This window comes from Sinohyriopsis cumingii, chromosome 17, assembly GCF_028554795.1.
Source record: "Sinohyriopsis cumingii isolate HCF-2022 chromosome 17, ASM2855479v2, whole genome shotgun sequence".
NCBI classification, from domain to species: Eukaryota; Metazoa; Mollusca; class Bivalvia; order Unionida; family Unionidae; genus Sinohyriopsis; species Sinohyriopsis cumingii.
In genome coordinates this window covers 79,035,968-79,055,110 of record NC_142977.1, presented here as the reverse complement: position 1 = coordinate 79,055,110, position 19,143 = coordinate 79,035,968, and the positions used below count along the sequence as shown (strand labels likewise).

General features: G+C 36.6%; 2 protein-coding genes across 9 annotated transcripts in view; both read right to left on the bottom strand.

Moving 5' to 3' along the window:
- LOC149779295 (protein Star-like) overlaps positions 1-3,889 on the bottom strand; it is a 46,765-nt gene extending 42,876 nt beyond the window's left edge. Inside the window, exon 1 of one of the 2 annotated variants that reach the window (XM_089939915.1) lies at positions 3,141-3,889. The gene's annotated coding sequence lies outside the window, so the exon portion shown is untranslated. The remainder of the gene's footprint in view (positions 1-3,140) is intronic. The other variant, XM_089939914.1, reaches the window with a different exon arrangement.
- A 5,949-nt stretch (positions 3,890-9,838) lies between these two features.
- Positions 9,839-19,143, bottom strand: part of LOC149779293 (uncharacterized) — a 129,730-nt gene continuing 120,425 nt past the window's right edge. For all 7 annotated transcript variants that reach the window (XM_089939902.1, XM_089939904.1, XM_089939903.1 and 4 more), the window contains one exon: positions 9,839-17,896. In XM_089939902.1, the coding sequence (XP_089796028.1) occupies positions 16,163-17,896 (1,734 nt within the window). In that variant the 3' untranslated portion in view covers positions 9,839-16,162. The remainder of the gene's footprint in view (positions 17,897-19,143) is intronic.

Sequence of the window (19,143 nt, the reverse complement as noted above, 5' to 3'; positions counted from 1 at the left end):
CCTTGGCAAATTCTGTGTAACCAAAGTGGCTGGCTAAACTAGATGTAAAAGTAAATGTTATGGATATGTTGCTTTGCTTGTGTACTAAGACTGTTTGATTTGATTCGCTTATTGGTAATATGCGTCTGCTTGTAACGTTTTCATTATATGCTTCATCTGTATGCATTTTATGTTTTCAGATGTATATTTGTAAATAAGTTACAGTCGGTTGTAAGGGCTCGTAAGAGCTCATGTTACTGGTTGTATGTAGACTTGACTTGACTTGATAATAGCTGGAGAATATACGGGTGTTTATCAATTGGTATTTTAATAGATGTCTGTGTGGAGTTTATTTTCTTCCAGCCTGGTTGTTGTGTCTGGAAAACGTGATTTGAGTTGGAGGCTTCATCCGTGAATTTTATTGCATGATGGAGGTTGGTTTTGTTTGATTGAAGTCATCCTGATGCATTGATATAATCTGCGATAATTTTTCGAGTAACAAGTTTCAAACTGTTAGGTGCAATTGTTTTTAAATTTTATTATTACGTCCAATTTGTTTATGTTAAATTTGCTTTTTGTCAAAACTATGACTTTCTTAGTAAAGCGTTTTATTATGTGTGTATGAATGACACGATAATAAAGCTTATAATTTTAGACTTCAAACACACTAGGAATTCATTGCTGCGTAACATCTAGGATATGTTAGTACTGGCGACATAAAATATAAATCCCGAACGACTGGCACACACTTACACAAACTGGGGACTTTATCGTAAAGAAAAATGTGTTCTTTCTACAAAATAAACTGCCTTTTTCAAGAGCTAATAATATAAAATCATTCACGAAAACGCTATCACTTTGTCTTGTAAGCAATGTGTACCTGGTCAAACATGTCAAAAATGAAACTTTTGTCTGGAAAAATTTGCTTTGATCAGCCTTTTTTCTTCAGTAATTATATTTATTTATTTATTTAATTATTTATTTATTTATTTATTTATTTATTTATTTATTTAAAAGAAGAATGGCATATGTCATGAATATTTTAAAATCATTTTAACCGAAAACTGAATCTTTGCCAGGAATAAATTGCACCGACGTGTATCAGAAAGTTTTTTTTAAAAAAAAAAAGTCGCATTTTTCATGAAAATTATAATTTTTTGCGAAAGTTGTAACTTGTTTTTCTGAAACGTTTGCACCAACATGTACGGGCATTTTTTTTATGGAAAAAGGTACTTTTTCATTGGCAAATAAATAAAGTCTTCGTGAAGAATGTCATTGTCCTGACAAAAATACGCCTCTGCACGTCGATGAAAAGCTTTTCACAAAAAGTTCCTTTTTCACAACTTTACTGAATAATGTCCCTTTTTCACGAGGGTTTCCTTTTAGATGAAAATTGTTTACATATAAGTTTTTTTTTTTAATGAACAATTTCAGTCTTTGTGAAAAGAGTTTCTTCGTAAAAATTTGATTTGTTTCTTTTCATAAAAAATGCGCCATTTTGATAAATGAGATACCCTTTCGTGAAACCTTTTTGTCGTGAAAATGATCACATCAATGACATGCACAGCCATTGATACCGAATTTCTGACATTTTGATCAAAGTTTCCTACATATTCGTTCTTCGATGTTTAGAAGGATTTGTGACAGCTCTAAATGAACTTCCTAGTTGGACACAGCATAAATCACTAGATCTATATTTTTCTGCTCCTTTTTGTTCTTTAACAATTAAAAAGCACAACAACTGCCCTTTCATGGTTTCGATTCAGACCGTGGTTGAAAGCTTTTTACGTGACATGATTCTACAATCACTATATGGTATTTCTATAGAAATGCATGGGTCGACTCATTCTGAAATGATTTGACACATATCGACAGATTATAGTTTGCATCTGGATAATGGATGGACCCAAGAATGATCCAGGATCAAGGGAGGTAATGTGTGGATAATGGATGGACCCAATAACAATCCTATATCAAGGGAGGTAATGTGTGGATGATGGATGGACCAAAGAACGATCCTATATCCAAGGAGGTAATGTGTGGATAATGGAACGGACCCAAGAACGATCCTCTATCAAGGGAGGTAATATTGAAGAGTTTTAATCGGCTTAACTACATGATAACCTTTCGGTAAATCGGGAGTAAATAGTCTCATAAAAGCCAATTTTTATTTACACAGATAGTCTTATAAAAATCATGAAAAAATAAGCGCTGAAGATTTTCTCCTTATTTGAATTGAAGAGGCTCACGAGTTTAGCATTTACATGTACGTGTTTGTTTTAATGAATATAAGATTCACTTTACAGTCATTCTTTATTTGAGAATTGAAATTAAAAGTTCTTTTTTATTACTTTTTTAAATAAAAGCAAATTCGTAATATTCAGTGAAAACTCATATAAGACGTGTTACCGGTATGGTCAATTACATTTCCATATTTACTTAGGGTTATAGGTTTTCTATGAATTTTTGGGGATCATATTTATGATAATATACCGATGAAGCCACTTGGTGGTCTAAACAGCATTTGAGAACAATTGGAACTAGAGTCATGGATTAATGCAATAAGATCATCTTCCAAGTATTTAATTAAGATACAGGAAATCATATGTTCAATTGATTAGATAACTTACACAGAATATAATGAAGAAATAAATGTATTGAACAGCAAAGGGATTAGTAAATTAACTAAATTTCTTGTGTGGTTACATGCACAGAAGTTTAAAAATATTGTAAATGAGCGAAATTAGTAATAAAAATAGATAACAACATGTCTGATTTGTATTACATGATTTAACAGAACAAATTATGTGAGTTGACATAAAATCAAAACAAATGACACAATTCATTGCCACACACACGCCAATGTAATATTTAAAAGCAAGTATAACTGTTAGTGTTGGTATTAATTTATGTATAACTGTGTAAACTCTTGACTTATAAATAAATAATTCAAAGGGCTTCACAAGTACTTAGTTGCTTGTTTCATTGCATTGCATTTCTTTACATTATCTTAAAGTCTTCAGAAAATGGAATAATAAAGAGTAACAGCCAACCTCCTTCTCTCTCTCTCTCTCTCTCTCTCTCTCTCTCTCTCACACACACACACACACACACACACACACACACACACACACGTTCAAAGACAGGTTTTACCGAGTTACCTTGCGTTGTAAATAGGTTATTCAGTTGAGTGCAGTTCTCCACACCTCGCGAATCCTCTGTATGGAATCGTGGCGTATTGAATTGTAAAATCCTTGGTGAGTTTCTATTAAACGTACGTTTCACAATCGGCTCTCATTCCATTGCTTTCAAAACTTGTAACAGTGTACATGTAAGTGGTATAGAAGTTATGTTTATATCAAATAAATTCAAACGCAGGCGGGGCAGTTTAAAATGAATGAGGAAAGGGCGTGGACAATTCTTTTTGTACACGTTTACACGATGTTATTTTCTTACTTTAAAAAGATCTATTTAGTCCGCAAAGCTGTCGCACCAAACCTGTTATGAATGCTATTTAAGATGGCATTCCTTTTTTGCAATGAAATTAGACCTACCTGCATGCTTCGCACGACGGGTCACCTGAGCTAAATCTTTAGATGACGTATGTGGTCATATTACAGCCCTGTTTACGCGAGTTATTGAGACAAGATTTTGTATGGTCGGCATAATTTACACAACAATTCAGTGTAAGCTATAATTAGTTATTTTACCGTCAGCACACACACACACACACACACACACACACTTAAAAGAATTCACATGATCTGCAAGACATCCTAATACATCTTGAAAATAAATACAATGGTACAAAAGTACACACCATATTCAAATATAATAAAGAAAAGCAATGTAGCAATATAGTAATCAAACGTGAATTTAGTATCTAAATAAGTAACTTGAATTTAGTATCTAAGTAACTTGAATTTTAGTATTTACACAAGTAAAAATAACCATTGGGTAGGATCCGAAGAATGCTTAAACATAACAAAGGAACTTAAATTATAATTTTCGGCATAAAAGCCTGCTTTGATGCAAATTAAACCATGCGATTCAAGAAAAATGTACCAATAGAAGACTTGATGGTACACGGGACAAGGACAGTAAAACAATAGGACACTTGATGGTACACGGGACGAAGGTAGCAAAACAATAGGACACTTGATGGTACACGGGACGAAGGCAGTAAAACAGTAGGACACTTGATGGTACACGGGACAAAGACAGCAAAACAATAGGACATTTGATGGTACACAGGACAAAGACAGTAAAACAACAGGACACTTATAGTACACGGGACGAAGGCAGTAAAACAATAGTATACTTGATGGTACACGAGACAAAGACAGTACAACAATAGGACTCTTGATGGTACACGAGACAAAGACAGTACACGAGATAAAGACAGTAAAACAATAGGACACAATGGTATACGAGATAAAGAGAGTAAAACAATAGGACACTTAATGGCACACGAGATAAAGACAGTAAAACAATAGGACACTTAATGGTACACGAGATAAAGTCAGTAAAACAATAGGACACTTGATCGTACACGGGACGAAGGCAGTAAAACAATAGTACACTTGATAGTACTTTCTAGTGAAGTAATCCGAAAAAGTATTTGTGATAATTTAAAAATTACATGTATTTACAACTGATTACAATATTAAAATCAGCATCTCAGTCTACACACACACACACACACACACATACATATACACACACACACACACACACATGTATATATATATATATATATATATATATATATATATATATATATATATATATATATATATATATATATATATATATATATATATATATATTAACGCGACAAAAATCATAATGTTATATCAAAGTTGACTCGGAATGTAGTAAGACATAACGAAGTCATGCTACTGTCAAACACTATTTCATTACTTATAATGGCTTTAACTGTATACCTATATCAGAGTTTTACTTAAATGCAACAAAATTGGCGTAAGGGGAGCCAGTCAATCAGGGTTGCTTCTTTGTGTCAATATCATATAAAGAATAAACGAAGTTTGCACAGCTATTGGCAGGCTGGATTCCGGAGGCAGCAGCAAGCAATTGATGGGATAATGTTACAGAGAAATACACTTATTCAGAAATTACGGATCTTACGAAAATAAACAAGACTATGAAAATTGACCTTGCACTATTCTCAGTTTCCTTTCTCAGTATGACTAGAGTGTCGTTTGTGTCTTACTCTCATACATACTGCAATCTGATCATTTAAACGGTTTACAGCTGGTCCAAAGACTTTGCCACACATTAATAGCTTGATGTAAAAATACATCAGTGTTGAAATGGGGTTCGTGGACTTGTACATATCCCAGATCATCAGGTTGTACAATCTGGAATAGCTTGGTGCTCCTGTACTCCAAACGCTTTACTAGCAATCTTTTCTAGACACAAAAATGCCGCCATGCGACATTAAACTATGTCATGGTCATCATAACCTAAGGTGGCAGGGTCCAGTTTCGTAAATTGGCCCCTGGCAAATTCCTTAACTTAAGGCTATGGTGTAATTTTTTCAGCTATTATTGTTTAGTATTTATAGATATGGATATATTTGTGAACTAGGTGTTTTGGGCTTGTGTTGTTCTTGAAATTGATGTCAGGCATGTACACCTTCCATAGTTGCTCTGCAGTATGTTGATAGTGAAATACCAATAGTTGGCTTGGAAGAAGAGCTAGCCTCCCATAGCAGTAGACACGTGGGTTCAAGGCAACTAGAGTATCTCAAAAACGGCTTGGATGACAACTATTCTGAATTGCATCAAACTATTTAGTAGACAATGTTTTTCAAAATTTTCATCCAGGGAAAGGGCTTGCGTTTGCACTGTGAGCACCACATGCTGTAAAAAATGGCATTTGGATGTAAAAAATGCATGTATAAAATAGGGGTTGGGGTACATAAACCTCTTCTGCTGTGAACTGCCATTGACTTCTCTGGTCAAGTGAATACTATTCTTATGCTTTGTTTTAATATAGGTATCTAAAAATATGGAGCTTTTTGACCTCACTTGTGTATTTGATTTTTTTATGATTTTTTTATACTAGGTCGCTGATTGCAGCATTAAATTTGTACATAAAAACTGGACCCTGCCCCCTAATCAGGTCATAGACTGAGATGCTGATTATAGGACACAAGGTACTAATTCAACTCCAATAGTAAACATATGGAAACACCATCATATTCAAAATTCAATAATTTAAAATTTCTGGGTGCTGATGATGAGACCTATAATTCTCCATGCACATCTAACCTTGGTGTAAGGTTCTGTGTGGAGAAAACCATATGACCCGCGGCATTTTGTTTACATACATGTGCATGAAACACGTGTTATTGATTCTGCACCAAATGAATCAGGTGCTACTTTCATTATGGAGTACTCCAGAGTCAAGCCTGTAAAAATGCTAAAATTGCATCAGTAGAAATTCGTCTATATATTTTTTACATTACATATAGGATAAGCTCTCAAAAGATATTTTTCCTAAAATTTTAATTTTCATTATTAACCAATTATGGACCACCAAACCCGTAAATACTCTATTATTTCTTCACCCATTTCTAGACTGGTTCACATTTCTTCCGTATAATTAGTACCGTGTGTCCTTTAATATTGTAATCAGCTGTAAATACATGTAATTTATAAATTATTACAAATACTTTTTCGGATTACTTCACTAGAAAGTACTTGACCTCACTTGCATGATGGGTTCGAGATGTATGCATGAGTGAGAGAGAGAGAGAGAGAGAGTTAGCTGCTCGGTGCTGTGAATATTCTACCCAAAGTGCGTCTCTGATGACTGTGTCGAAAGCCTTTGTCAGGCTTTCGATACGGTCAGCTGAGACGCACTGTGGGTAGTACTCAAGAAGCTTGGGTGTCCTCAGAAGCACAGGTGCTCGACCCTAGCTTGATGTTGAGAAAGAAAACAATAATCTGATGGAAAAAATCATACAGAGTGACAAAAATACCTTAGATTACCCCCATGACCCGTTCTGACATAGGACCCTCTCTATCATAATATATAAGAGAAAAGGTACGGAACTTCCAAATACTTCATTGTACCCATGACCCTCGATTTCCTTCTGCTTTTTCCGTTTCTTAAGGCACACAAACATAATATATGGCTTGTTTTACTCCAGAGATATATTTCTATCCATCAAGCCATTATTGACTTTTCTGCGATGTACCAAACTGAAGTTACGGGCTCCGAAACGTGAGATTTTCGCGAATTTTTCGTTTTCGACAAGTGCGTGCACAGGTGAAAATCCCTACATGCATCACGTTTTCAACTCTATGGTGCACCCCTTCTTGAATTACAGAACAGTGGTAGATGCAAAAGTAAGTTTTTACTTACCATTAACTCGATTTAACTTTAGGAATCCTGTTCTATGCAAGAATAAGACATTGTCTTCTTCTCTGCACATATATTGTATACATGCGACTCTATTTTCAAAACAGGTAAACTATGCGGCACACAAGTCAACGCCGAAATATGACTGGTTCAAAAGGTTATACTTATTATCACATGAGCTCGGACGTGTCTCAGAGTAAGAAATCGCAACTTTCGGTACCCGTAACTTCAGTTTGGTACATCGCAGAAAAGCCAATAATGGCTTGATGGATAGAAAAATATCTCAGGAGTAAAACAAGCCATATAGTATGGTCGTGTGCCTTAAAAAACGGAAAAAGCAGAAGGAAATCGAGGGTCATGGGTGGAATGAAGTATTTGGAAGTTCCGTACCTTCTCTCTTATATATTATGATAGAGAGGGTCCTATGTCAGAACGGGTCTTGGGGGTAATCTAAGGTATTTTTGTCACTCTGTATGATTTTTTTCCTTTAGAATATTGTTGTTTTCCTTCGCAACATCAAGCTCGCGTCGAGCACATGTGCTCAGAAGTTTACCATCCTCATCCGGCTCTTCCACGATGACATGACTGGAGAGATTCTCTCAGACGGTGAACCCTCTGAGAAATTTCCCATATCTAATTGTGTCAAACAGGCCTGTGTACTCGTTCCGGTACTCTTCAACCTCTTTTTCACACAGGTACTGCTCCATGCCATCTGTGACCTTGACCTTCGTATCTTTATTAGATATCGCCTGGTTGGATCAGTGTCGCCTAGCTGCAAAAGGCAAGACTCTAGAACGACTCATCACTGAAGCACTCTTTGCAGATGACTGTGCCCTCATGGACCATGAAGAAACTCACCTACAATCATGGACAGGTTCTCTGAAGCCTCCAACCTATTTGGACTCGCAATTAGCCTGGGGAAGACAGAAGTCCTCTTCCAGCCCACCACAAACACTGTAACTTCACAACCCTTCATCACCATTGGCGACACGCAGCTGAAGAATGTGGATAGTTTGAAATACCTTGGCAGCACAATATCCAATGACGGCTCCATGGACAAAGTGATCACTGCGAGGATCCAAAATGCCAGTCAAGCACTCGGACGACTCCACACCAAGGTCTTGCAGCACAAGGACATACGCCTGTTAATAAAAGATGAAAGTGTACAATGCAGTCTCTCTTGTATGGCTGTGAAACGTGGGCTGCCTACGGAAGGCATATCAGTCAGTTGGAACAATTCCACCAGCGCTCCCTTAGATCCATCATGCGGATCAAGTGGCAGGACCGAATCACCAACCAGGAAGTCCTTGATAGAGCCAAAACAACAAGCATCGAAGCCAAACTAATCTAGGTCCAGTTTCGTTGGACTGGCCATGTCATCCGCATGGATAAAAACAGAATCCCAAAGCAGCTGTTCTTTGGCAAGCAAGCCCAGCGCAATCGAAACCAAGACCACCCTCACAAGAAGTACAAAGACAATCTCAAGACGCACATCAAATGGACAGACCTTCAACCCCACCAGCTCGAGTTCGCTTCCTCAGACAGAAGCCACTGGCGAGCCCGGACCAGAAAAGCCTGTTCCACCTTTGAGGTTGATTGCCGCCAGCGTCTTGCTGCAGCTTGTGAGAGACGCCACAGAGCTGTATCCCATCCATCCCCAACCACCGGTGTCCCATGCCCCACCTGCAACCACCTGTGTGCATCGGAATTTGGACTCCGGAGCCAAATACGCATCCACCATCTTTGAGATCGCACAATTTGTCTTCCTCGGCTCGAGGGACTACCAAGAGAGGATGTCGATATAGAACAGAGTACTAATTACGTGGAAGAAACACGGAGTGTATATGGGTCTGACTGGCCAGGGTTGGTGTGTGTGTGATTTGGATTTTTAATGTAGCTTTAACAAATTTCCAGTGATGTTGCCACGTTGTCTGCAGCGTGGCAGTTTATAGAGATGTTTAGTACTAGGGCATTATGTTGCAGACATGTAGCATCATGTCACACCCAGTCACATTATCCTGAATCCAGGTCGACCAGTCTTAACGCTATTATAAAATGTGCGCAGATCGAGGCAACTGCTAGTACCATTTTTATGTCTTTGGTTTGACTCGGCCGAGTTCAAACCCGAAACCTTGCGCATCCAAGGCGAACGCTTTAACCACTTAGGCCACCGGAGCCAGGATTGGTAAACATGAAAGTAAAATGTTTAGTAAAAATAATTTCTTTTAAGTGATTATCCTCAGAGTTGCAATTGAATAATACATATAGACAATGTTTTATTGATGAATTTCATTCCTAATACAGACCTATATATAGATCATATGGTATTTGCCATGCTTGATTTTTTTATATCATGACGTTTCCACAGTTCACGATCAGAGCTGAATTAGTACATGTACTGCAACTCCTGAACTTGTGCCTGTGGGACATAATTTCAAATGAAAATAAAGAGAAGATAAAGCTCATATTGATGAAAATTCTTTTACTTCTGAGTTTTGATTCTATATACAGATCCCCGTGAACACTCATTTCATTAATACTGATAGACATGAAAAGTTTATGTAATTAGATGTAAACATGCATGATGACACATTTCTATCTAAAAAAAATCTTTCAGCGATACATACAAGTCGTTTGCTTTCATGAGGTTATTAACCTCATTTCCAGTGGTATCTAAATTTCAATTACTGACTGACAACTCTTATATAATTTCCCTCCATACTGCTAACATTAGACAATTCAAACAAAATTATCTTATCTATATACTACTAAATTTTGTTCTGCCTGAAAAATAGGGAGTCTATTAAGTAGACTGGTGGTTCTGGGATTGGGGGTGGGGTGACAACAATGCAGAACTTTAATGCTGTACATGGTTTTATATGCATGTTTGTTATATTTTCATCTCGAAGGTGGAAGCAATTACTTGGATTTACCAACATTATTAATGACCAACAATATTTTGTTTGTTGTCATTTTATAATCTGTTAATTATGGTTGAAATGGCAACCATTTTGAAAATAAACTTGCCTGCATTTAATAAATACAACAACTGTATAATTATCCAAAAATGTATCATGAAATATAGGAAGGAGGTGTTGAAATCACTCAATCCAACTTCCAGTCCAACACATTTAAAAATTACTCTGGAAGATGGAAGAATACAATTTTATAACTATTGCAAAAACACTCACCTACCATAATAAATAAGCCAGACTGGACATTTTACCTTATAATAATAATAATAATAATAACAATAATAATAATAACTTGGAACTCATTAAAAGGGCATTGCACAGTAACTGAATTAAATATTTGCACTTTTATAAGTTTTATTACTTTCTTATAGTGTAATGTTTAAAAGCAGAAAATTCAAGATAATTAACATCCTACCAAAAAACAAATTTAAACAGAACGAGATCAATATTTAACTCTCAAATCATAGAATTATTCATACAAATACTCATCCTGGTACTATTCATATACAAATGCTCATCCTGGTACTATTCATATACAAATGCTCATCCTGGTACTATTCATATACAAATACTCATCCTGGTACTATTCATATACAAATACTCATCCTGGTACTATTCATATACAAACGCTCATCCTGGTACTATTCATATACAAACGCTCATCCTGGTACTATTCATATACAAATGCTCAATCTGCTAAGACAGGATTTACAGTAAATGATTCTCACCTATATTGCAAAGATGTTCCAACTTCAATAACATGATGGATCTAATGATACCAGAACAAATCTTTTAAACATATGATTCATGCTTCCCTTAGAATTTGGTAAAGCAAGTTAACAACTGAGGTAGTTCTGTTATCTTGCATATGCAGTACGTTTACAGCGTATAAACTGATGATAAAGTATTATTTCTAAGCACCATAAAATCTGTATTATATCAGTAATCAAATATACTCTCTGAATAATGTTTCATATGAGCAATGAATATATAATCCATTGGCACAGAGGAACATTACTTCTAGACAAAACAAATACTGTGTTTCAAGAAAAGTTCTAAGTGCACATTTTACAATTACCAAATATATTTGGATAACATTGTATGTCTACTGATATGGTAACTTTATTTTGACAACTCTTAAACAATAACTACACATAACATAAATATTCTCCCTCATTTTTTTAAGATTTAAAGCTAAATCTTCCCTGACCCAGTCATGAAAATTAAACAGTTTAAAAAACTGTTTCATATTAAGTATATATTACTTGCCTAAATCAACATCTGAAGCTTTGACCTTGCTTGATCAAGTTCAACCTTTGACCCTGCTTGATCATGTTCAACCTTTGACCCTGCTTGACAAGTTCAACCTTTGACCCTGCTTGATCATGTTCAACCTTTGACCCTGCTTGATCATGTTCAACCCTATTCACAGCAATATTTGCTTCCTTCCAGTCATGAAAGCAAAGCATTTCTACCTTAGGAGCCATCCATTTAGTATTTACGCATAGGGGGAGGGGAGTTAACCCAAATGCATACACTTGTGGTGGGGGTCTAATGATAATGTGTGTATGGATAGGAAATGGGAGGGGTGTGAAACCTCGATAATAATTTATCTAATACATAACCTGTTTAACTGGGTTCAGTTGGCATTTGAGCAGTTTTTTTAAAGTTACTCAGCATATTTCTTTGATGCAGCCAGACATTCAACATTGGTGGACTATCTGCTTTATTAAACACGTTCATATTGTTAATCCTTGATCATTTCTGCGTGGATTAAATATAGGACGTTCTATAGAATTCGGGATGGGGGAGTGTACTTACGCAGGTGGGGTGTGTAAAAAAAAGTATGCATGTGTACCAGGGAGGGGAGAGAAGGGTCAAGCTTTGCCAGATTTTTGCATACATGCTACATTGATGTCCCCTTACTTGCAGAAGACTTGCTTCCTTCCAGTCATGAAAGGAAAACATATCTACCTTACTTGCAGAAAATTTGCTTCCTTCTAGTCATGAAAGCAAAACATTTCAACCTGCATTCATCTTTGTGGTGCAACTAATGTGTGAAATCATGCACTGAGACATTACCAAGACCTCATTATGCTACCAAATGTTAATCCCCGCACCTCGGACCAAATCCTAAAATGACCTATGGATACCCACACAAGTGTATATAACTTGCATCAACTCAAGAACTGTAGGGCGTCAAATCTTCAACTCTCACTGATTTAAGGACTGTATAGTGTGATATCTTCAACTCTCACTGATTTAAGGACTGTATAGTGTGATATCCTTAAAGGAATTATGGTGAAATATTGTCAACTCTGACTGATGTAAGGACTGTAGGGTGTGATATCTTCAACTCTCATTGATTCAAGAACTGTAGGGTGTATCATATCTTCAACTCTCACTGATTTAAGGACTGTATAGTGTTATATCTAAAGCTCTCATTGATTTAAGGACTGTATAGTGTGATATCTTCAGCTCTCACTGATTTAAAGACTAAATGGTTTGATATTGTCAATGCTCACTGATTTAAGGACTATATGGTATGATATTGTCAACTCTCACTGATTTAAGGACTCTGGTGTGATACTGTCAACTCTCACTGATTTAAGGGCTCTATGGTGTGATACTGTCAACTACCACTGATTTAAGGACTGTAGTGTATGATACCTTCAACTTTCACTGATTTAAGGACTGTAGGACATGATATCTACAACTCTCACTGATTTAAAAACTGAAGAGTATGATATCTTCATCTCTCGCTGATTTAAGGTCTGTAGTGTGTCATATCTTCAATTTGCACCAATTTAAGGACTGTATGATGGGACTAATGCTTTTTAATTGATAAAATGTTCCGAATATTCTTGAAATCCAGATATGATATTTTGATCTTTGGTGTGATCATCAATTTACCACATTCAACATAACACTATGTGGTCATCTAGTAACTACATTCAATACAACACTGTGGTCATCAATTTACCACATTCAACATAACACTATGTGGTCATCTAGTTACCACATTCAATACAACACTGTGGTCATCTAGTTACCACATTCAATACAACACTGTGGTCATCTAGTTACCACATTCAATACAACACTGTGGTCATCTAGTTACCACATTCAATACAACACTGTGGTCATCTAGTTACCACATTCAATACAACACTGGGGTCATCTAGTTACCACATTCAAAACACTATGTAGTTACAAAGCTACTAGCTGCAGACTTGCCAACCCTAACAAGACCTTTTCAGTAAGGCAGTCAACATTTTTCTGCAAGTTAGACCAGTTTTCAGTAAAAGTGAAGTGATGTACTTCCACTGTTGACTTGCAAAATATGCATTTATAAAGTTCAGATGGGTAATATAAGGCCAAGAGTGTTAAGGCAAACATTATGTTCAACTAAAATATTTGTGAAGTGCATTTGGACCTTAATTACCTCCTGTACAGTTATTTCTTGCATGAGCTCTCAACTGAACATAATCTTCAAGTTTTTCCTTCAATTTCAAGTAGTGACAATGATTGTCTCTTTCACTATGAGACATACTCAAATCAACATGACATTCTGTCCAAAAAAATGTAACTGTTGCCTTTCCTGCTTTTTCCCCCAAGAATCTGAATATTCCCTTTTATATTTATGTGGGTTTTTTTAAAAGTGCTTTTTAAAGCATCAGTGAGGTACTCATGTAAAGTTAGTCTATACATTGATCAACTCTACTTAATCTAATATGGATCCCGATCAAATATGGATCCCGCTCAAATTTGGATCCTGATCAAAATCGGAAAAGCCAGTATCAGGATTTGACTGCAACAGCTGCATTTGTGTCTTTTTTGCTTTTATTCCTTAAATCAATAATTAAATGGTCATTTCAGTAAGAATTGGGTCAAATGATAGCATGTCTGAAGTTGGGTACATTTTAGGACGATAAAACTCATTAAAATAATGACAATGCTGACAACTAGACCCCCATTATGTGTATATACATCCTTGTTTTGCCTGACCATACTAACAGCTTGACCCCCATCATGTGTATATACATCCTTGTTTTGCCTGTCCACACTGACAACTAGACCCCCATCATGTGTATATACATCCTTGTCTTGCCTGCCCACATTGACAACTAGACCCCCATCATGTGCATATACATCCTTGTTTTGCCTGCCCACATTGACAACTTGAACCCCATCATGTGCATACACATCCTTGTTTTGCCTGCCCATACTTACAACTAGACCCCTGTCATGTGCATATACATCCTTGTTTTGCCTGCCCATACTTACAACTAGACCCCCGTCATGTGCATATACATCCTTGTTTTGCCTGCCCATACTGACAACTAGACCCCCGTCATGTGCATATACATCCTTGTTTTGCCTGCCCATACTGACACCTAGACCCCCATCATGTGCATCTACATCCTTGTTTTGCCTGCCCATATTGACAACTAGACCCCCGTCATGTGCATATACATCCTTGTTTTGCCTGCCCACATTGACAACTAGACCCCCGTCATGTGCATACACATCCTTGTTTTGCCTGCCCATACTGACAACTAGACCTCCGTCATGTGCATATACATCCTTGTTTTGCCTGCCCACATTGACAACTTGACCCCCGTCATGTGTATAAACATTCTTATAATCTGCCTGCCCACACTGACAATTCAGATAATTATGTCCAAATCATGTATATACATGTTTATTCTATGCCTACCCACACTTTATATTCAAACAGAACAATGAATTTTTTTTATAACATTCTTCCTTACTGACATTGTATTTTTATGTATATTTATGGCATGCTTTGTTTTAATTAAATTTAATTTACCTTTGTCAACACTTACAAAACAATTAGCACTCCAAAACTGGGTGCATATGTTTTCATTTCACTTTTTTTTCTCAACAAGCACTAGTCTGGTTTTGCATTTTGCACAGCAATGAAAGTCAAAGTGGGACGAGTCACCCCCAGGCTAACAGATACTGGAAAAGTTAGCTCCCTTGGTCCATGTTCTGAGTTCTCAAAGGTAACTAAACACTAAACATGTATGGTGGCAAGTTCCAAGCAAATCATTACATTTTAGATGGCTTTAAACAGTGGCAATACAAGTATTTTTGTACATGAATATCCACAAATAATTTGATTGTTACTGGAAAAGGTCACAACCCAAGGTAGCATGACAATGAGAGTCACAAGGAGCTGCCATCTTCCATGATACTATAGGCGTGAAGAGCCCAGACCCACCATTCAAAGTCAGCCCTAAAATATTCCAATAGTCACATCATGATGGGAGCCAAGGTAACTCACTTGATAGTGTTGTACTTGCAATCCAAGATTGTGGATTCAGAATCCACCCAGGCCAGCCAAGTTTGTTCGCCTCAATGTGATCTGGAGAAAGACACTTTGCTCCCATTTACAGCATGATACAACCAATCAGGTGTTAAAAGTATCATTAAAACCAAGAACATCATCCCTATCCCCACCTGCCAATAAATCAAACAAAGCAAAACAATAGCTACATCCTTTCGATGAAGCATGCTGGATTGAAGACTTGTGCTCGCAGATGATTATTTTTATGTTCGATTTGATGAACAAGAGAGTTGTGTGTTTATCAAGTCCTGAGTCAGTATGGTATATTTTTGTCAGTTACAGTCAGACACGGTACATGGTACATTACAATGATGTGGAAGAAAACTTTTAAAACATAAAAACATTGCACCTGTTTACTAAATGCCACACAGAAACAAAACTTAATCTGACATTTCAACTTTTATTCTGGTTGAATGTCCACATTTTGTTATGAATTCTTGTGTCATAATTTTTCTTTGCTTTCTTTATCTTTACCATTCTGTTTCAAACTGGAAGATTCTTCTAACTGGTCTTTCTTTGAGAAATAAGTAGATTTTTCAGAGAGACTGGACCGCCTCTGAGGTAGAGGTGGCCGGGGTTTCTTTCCAGGCATACTTTCATTGTCCGTGTTTGATGTGGGTGTAGTCTCTGGCTCTCTTCTAAGCCAAACCACTTCTGGCTGAGAATCAATACTACTTGAACTGCTTGTGCTATCTAAACTATTATGTCTTTGTTTCTGATCCAAGCTAACTAAAAATTTTGAAAGTTTTTGTTCAGCATCATCAACTGCAGTCTCTTTTGGTACAGCTTCATTTGATGTTTTCTCCTCAGGACCATTTATAATGGTCTCTCGCATCAAAGTTGGCTCCACTTGTTGCCCATCCCCACTGAGGCCCAAGTCTTTACTAAATCTGGGCAATTTTTCTGAGGAATCTCCAAGGGCTTTAATATCTGAAGATGGATATACTGGAGCTTTTTTTCCACGTGAGTTAACTTCAGAGATGGTTTCTGTTTCCTGTAGAGATTTTGAGAGTGAGTTCTCCTCTTTATCTGAATCACCAGTGTATTTTTTCATTGAATCTTCCATACTCTGGGTTGACTGTGCTCCCATGTCTCCATTTATAGTCGAGACACTAGATCCAGTAAGACTTGCATGCCGACTACTTCTTCGAGGGGGTGGTGGGGGAGGTACCTTTTTAGGTCTTGCCCCCAACTGACTAGATGAAGTTTTTGACAAGTCACCTGGAAGGGCAGTGAATTTTGGTTTTATTGGTGTGGTTGGTTTGGGTATTCCTGTAAAACCAGAACGTGACTTTGGCTCTGTTGGAGAAGAAGGACTAGGCTTTGTATGAAAGGAGATGGAAGATGATGGTGCGACTTTTAGATCTGATGGCTTGGTTATAGATGAAATTTGCGTGAAACCAGTTTTACTTGGTGAAATTGGTGATATCTCTGAAGAAAATCCTATTGTTTCTTCTGGTGAAATCGACATAAGAACATCTCCAGCAGTTTTTGATGATGATGATGTGCTACAAGGATGAGATGATGATAGTGAACTAAAGAATGCTGCCCGTGCCATGTTCTTTTTTGCAATCAAACCTTGTGCCGAGTTATTTGTCTCTTCGGAAATCTCTTTTGAAGACTCTGAAGTTCCATTTGTAGCAATGGTTTGTAATGACATTTTCGCTTCTGACGTGTTAGTCTGACTTTTTGAAGAAGAATCTGAAATCTCCTTTGATACACAAGGTTTCACAGAACTACGCATTTTTTCCACATTTTCTGTTAAAGGGAGAGAACTTCTCTTAATATCACGCCTTGGAGACACAGCTCTAATCAAGGACACAATTGGATATGGTTTTGATGGTGATATTGATGATGGCGATGTTGATGATGGTGATGAAACTGGTAAAGAAAAAGCCTGAGGGGCTGCTTTTGGTGTTGATGTTGAAATTGGGTTCGAAAATGAAATAATTGAAGATGACTCAGAAGTAACAACAGCTGCTGACGAAGTCACTTTTATGCCTTGTGATGACTGGTTTGGACTAGATGTAATCATCCCTGTGGAGGTGTGGGTTGATGTGGCAGTTGATGTTGCAGGTTTCAAAGCTTTTGAAGCCATTTCAAGAGTTTTACCAAATCTCAGAGCCTCCTGCTGTGTTGTGATTTTCTTTTTTCTTTGTCTGGAAGCATCTGCAGCCTATAAATTAACAATAATAATTATTGCAATCGCTGGCGGTGACAAATTTCCACAAACTCTCTGAGATTCTATCAGATACCAATACAACCCTTTTGCTTTTATATTACTTTCTTATTCTTGCATTTGTATGATAATTAACAATTTAAAGTTACAATCTCAAGTTCCGTATCTAAATTCTATTTTTTAACTTGTAACACTTGAAAGATACAGTGAATTATATCTAAGGTAGAAAATGGTGGGGACCATTATTTATACAGATGTCCACAAGGAACAGGTCTGATTAGGATTAGAAGGAAAGAAATAATCTAAACAGCCTGCAAATGAAGCCAGGATACAAAATAGACAGTTTTTTGAAGATTATCTAACGAGTAACATGGAACTATCAAAATGGGAGTGATGGTGATCAAGTTGTTAATATCTTGTTCTCACAACAATGAATACCCGATGTACTCAATGTGATTTTCAGTAGTGTAAGAGTAATTTCTCAGAATGATCTCTATATGCCTGTGATTTTTTTGGTGAAAAAAAAATGACAATGAATAAAACGGGACTTTAAATATTAGGTGAAAAGTTTTAATTTTTTTAAATGAAGCTTGAAATTATAAAGATGTGAAATTGAACATGCTATATGCTTTTTATTTGATTGCTGATTGCTCATGCTGAAAGAACTATTTGGCTAGTAGATTTTTATGAGTAGCGGGCAAATAATAATAGGTCTCAATGACCTTTGGTCAAGGTGTACAGTCCTGAACTAAAGTTGCTCTTTAGAAACCAATTATTTTATTATTACACTCACCATAACAATGACCTTTAACCTTGATACCCCCAAAAAATAAATGGTTTTTGTTTTACACTAAGTGCAAGCAATCCATAAAATTTGGTTTAGTAACTTACTCTAGAACAAAAGTTTTTCTGTAAACCCTATATTTCTTTTCAGACACAATGACCCTGACCATTGCCATTTTGACCTCCAAATCAACAGGCCTATTCTATACCTTTAGTGCAAACTACCAACTATAGGATTATAGCTCAAGTTTCCGCAAGATGCCAGAGATACAGCATTAGTGTCATGGATTTGTGTATAGTAAAATATTAATGCATTATTTATGAATAAAATTTACTCTGGGTTTCTTTGCTGCATACAGTGTTCCTTGAGGGTTGTTTTTCTTTAGCCATGGCTATTTTAAAATCTGTGTTTGGTTTCCTCATTGCTGAATGTGCAAAGTGCAACCAAAGAGGAACCCAGT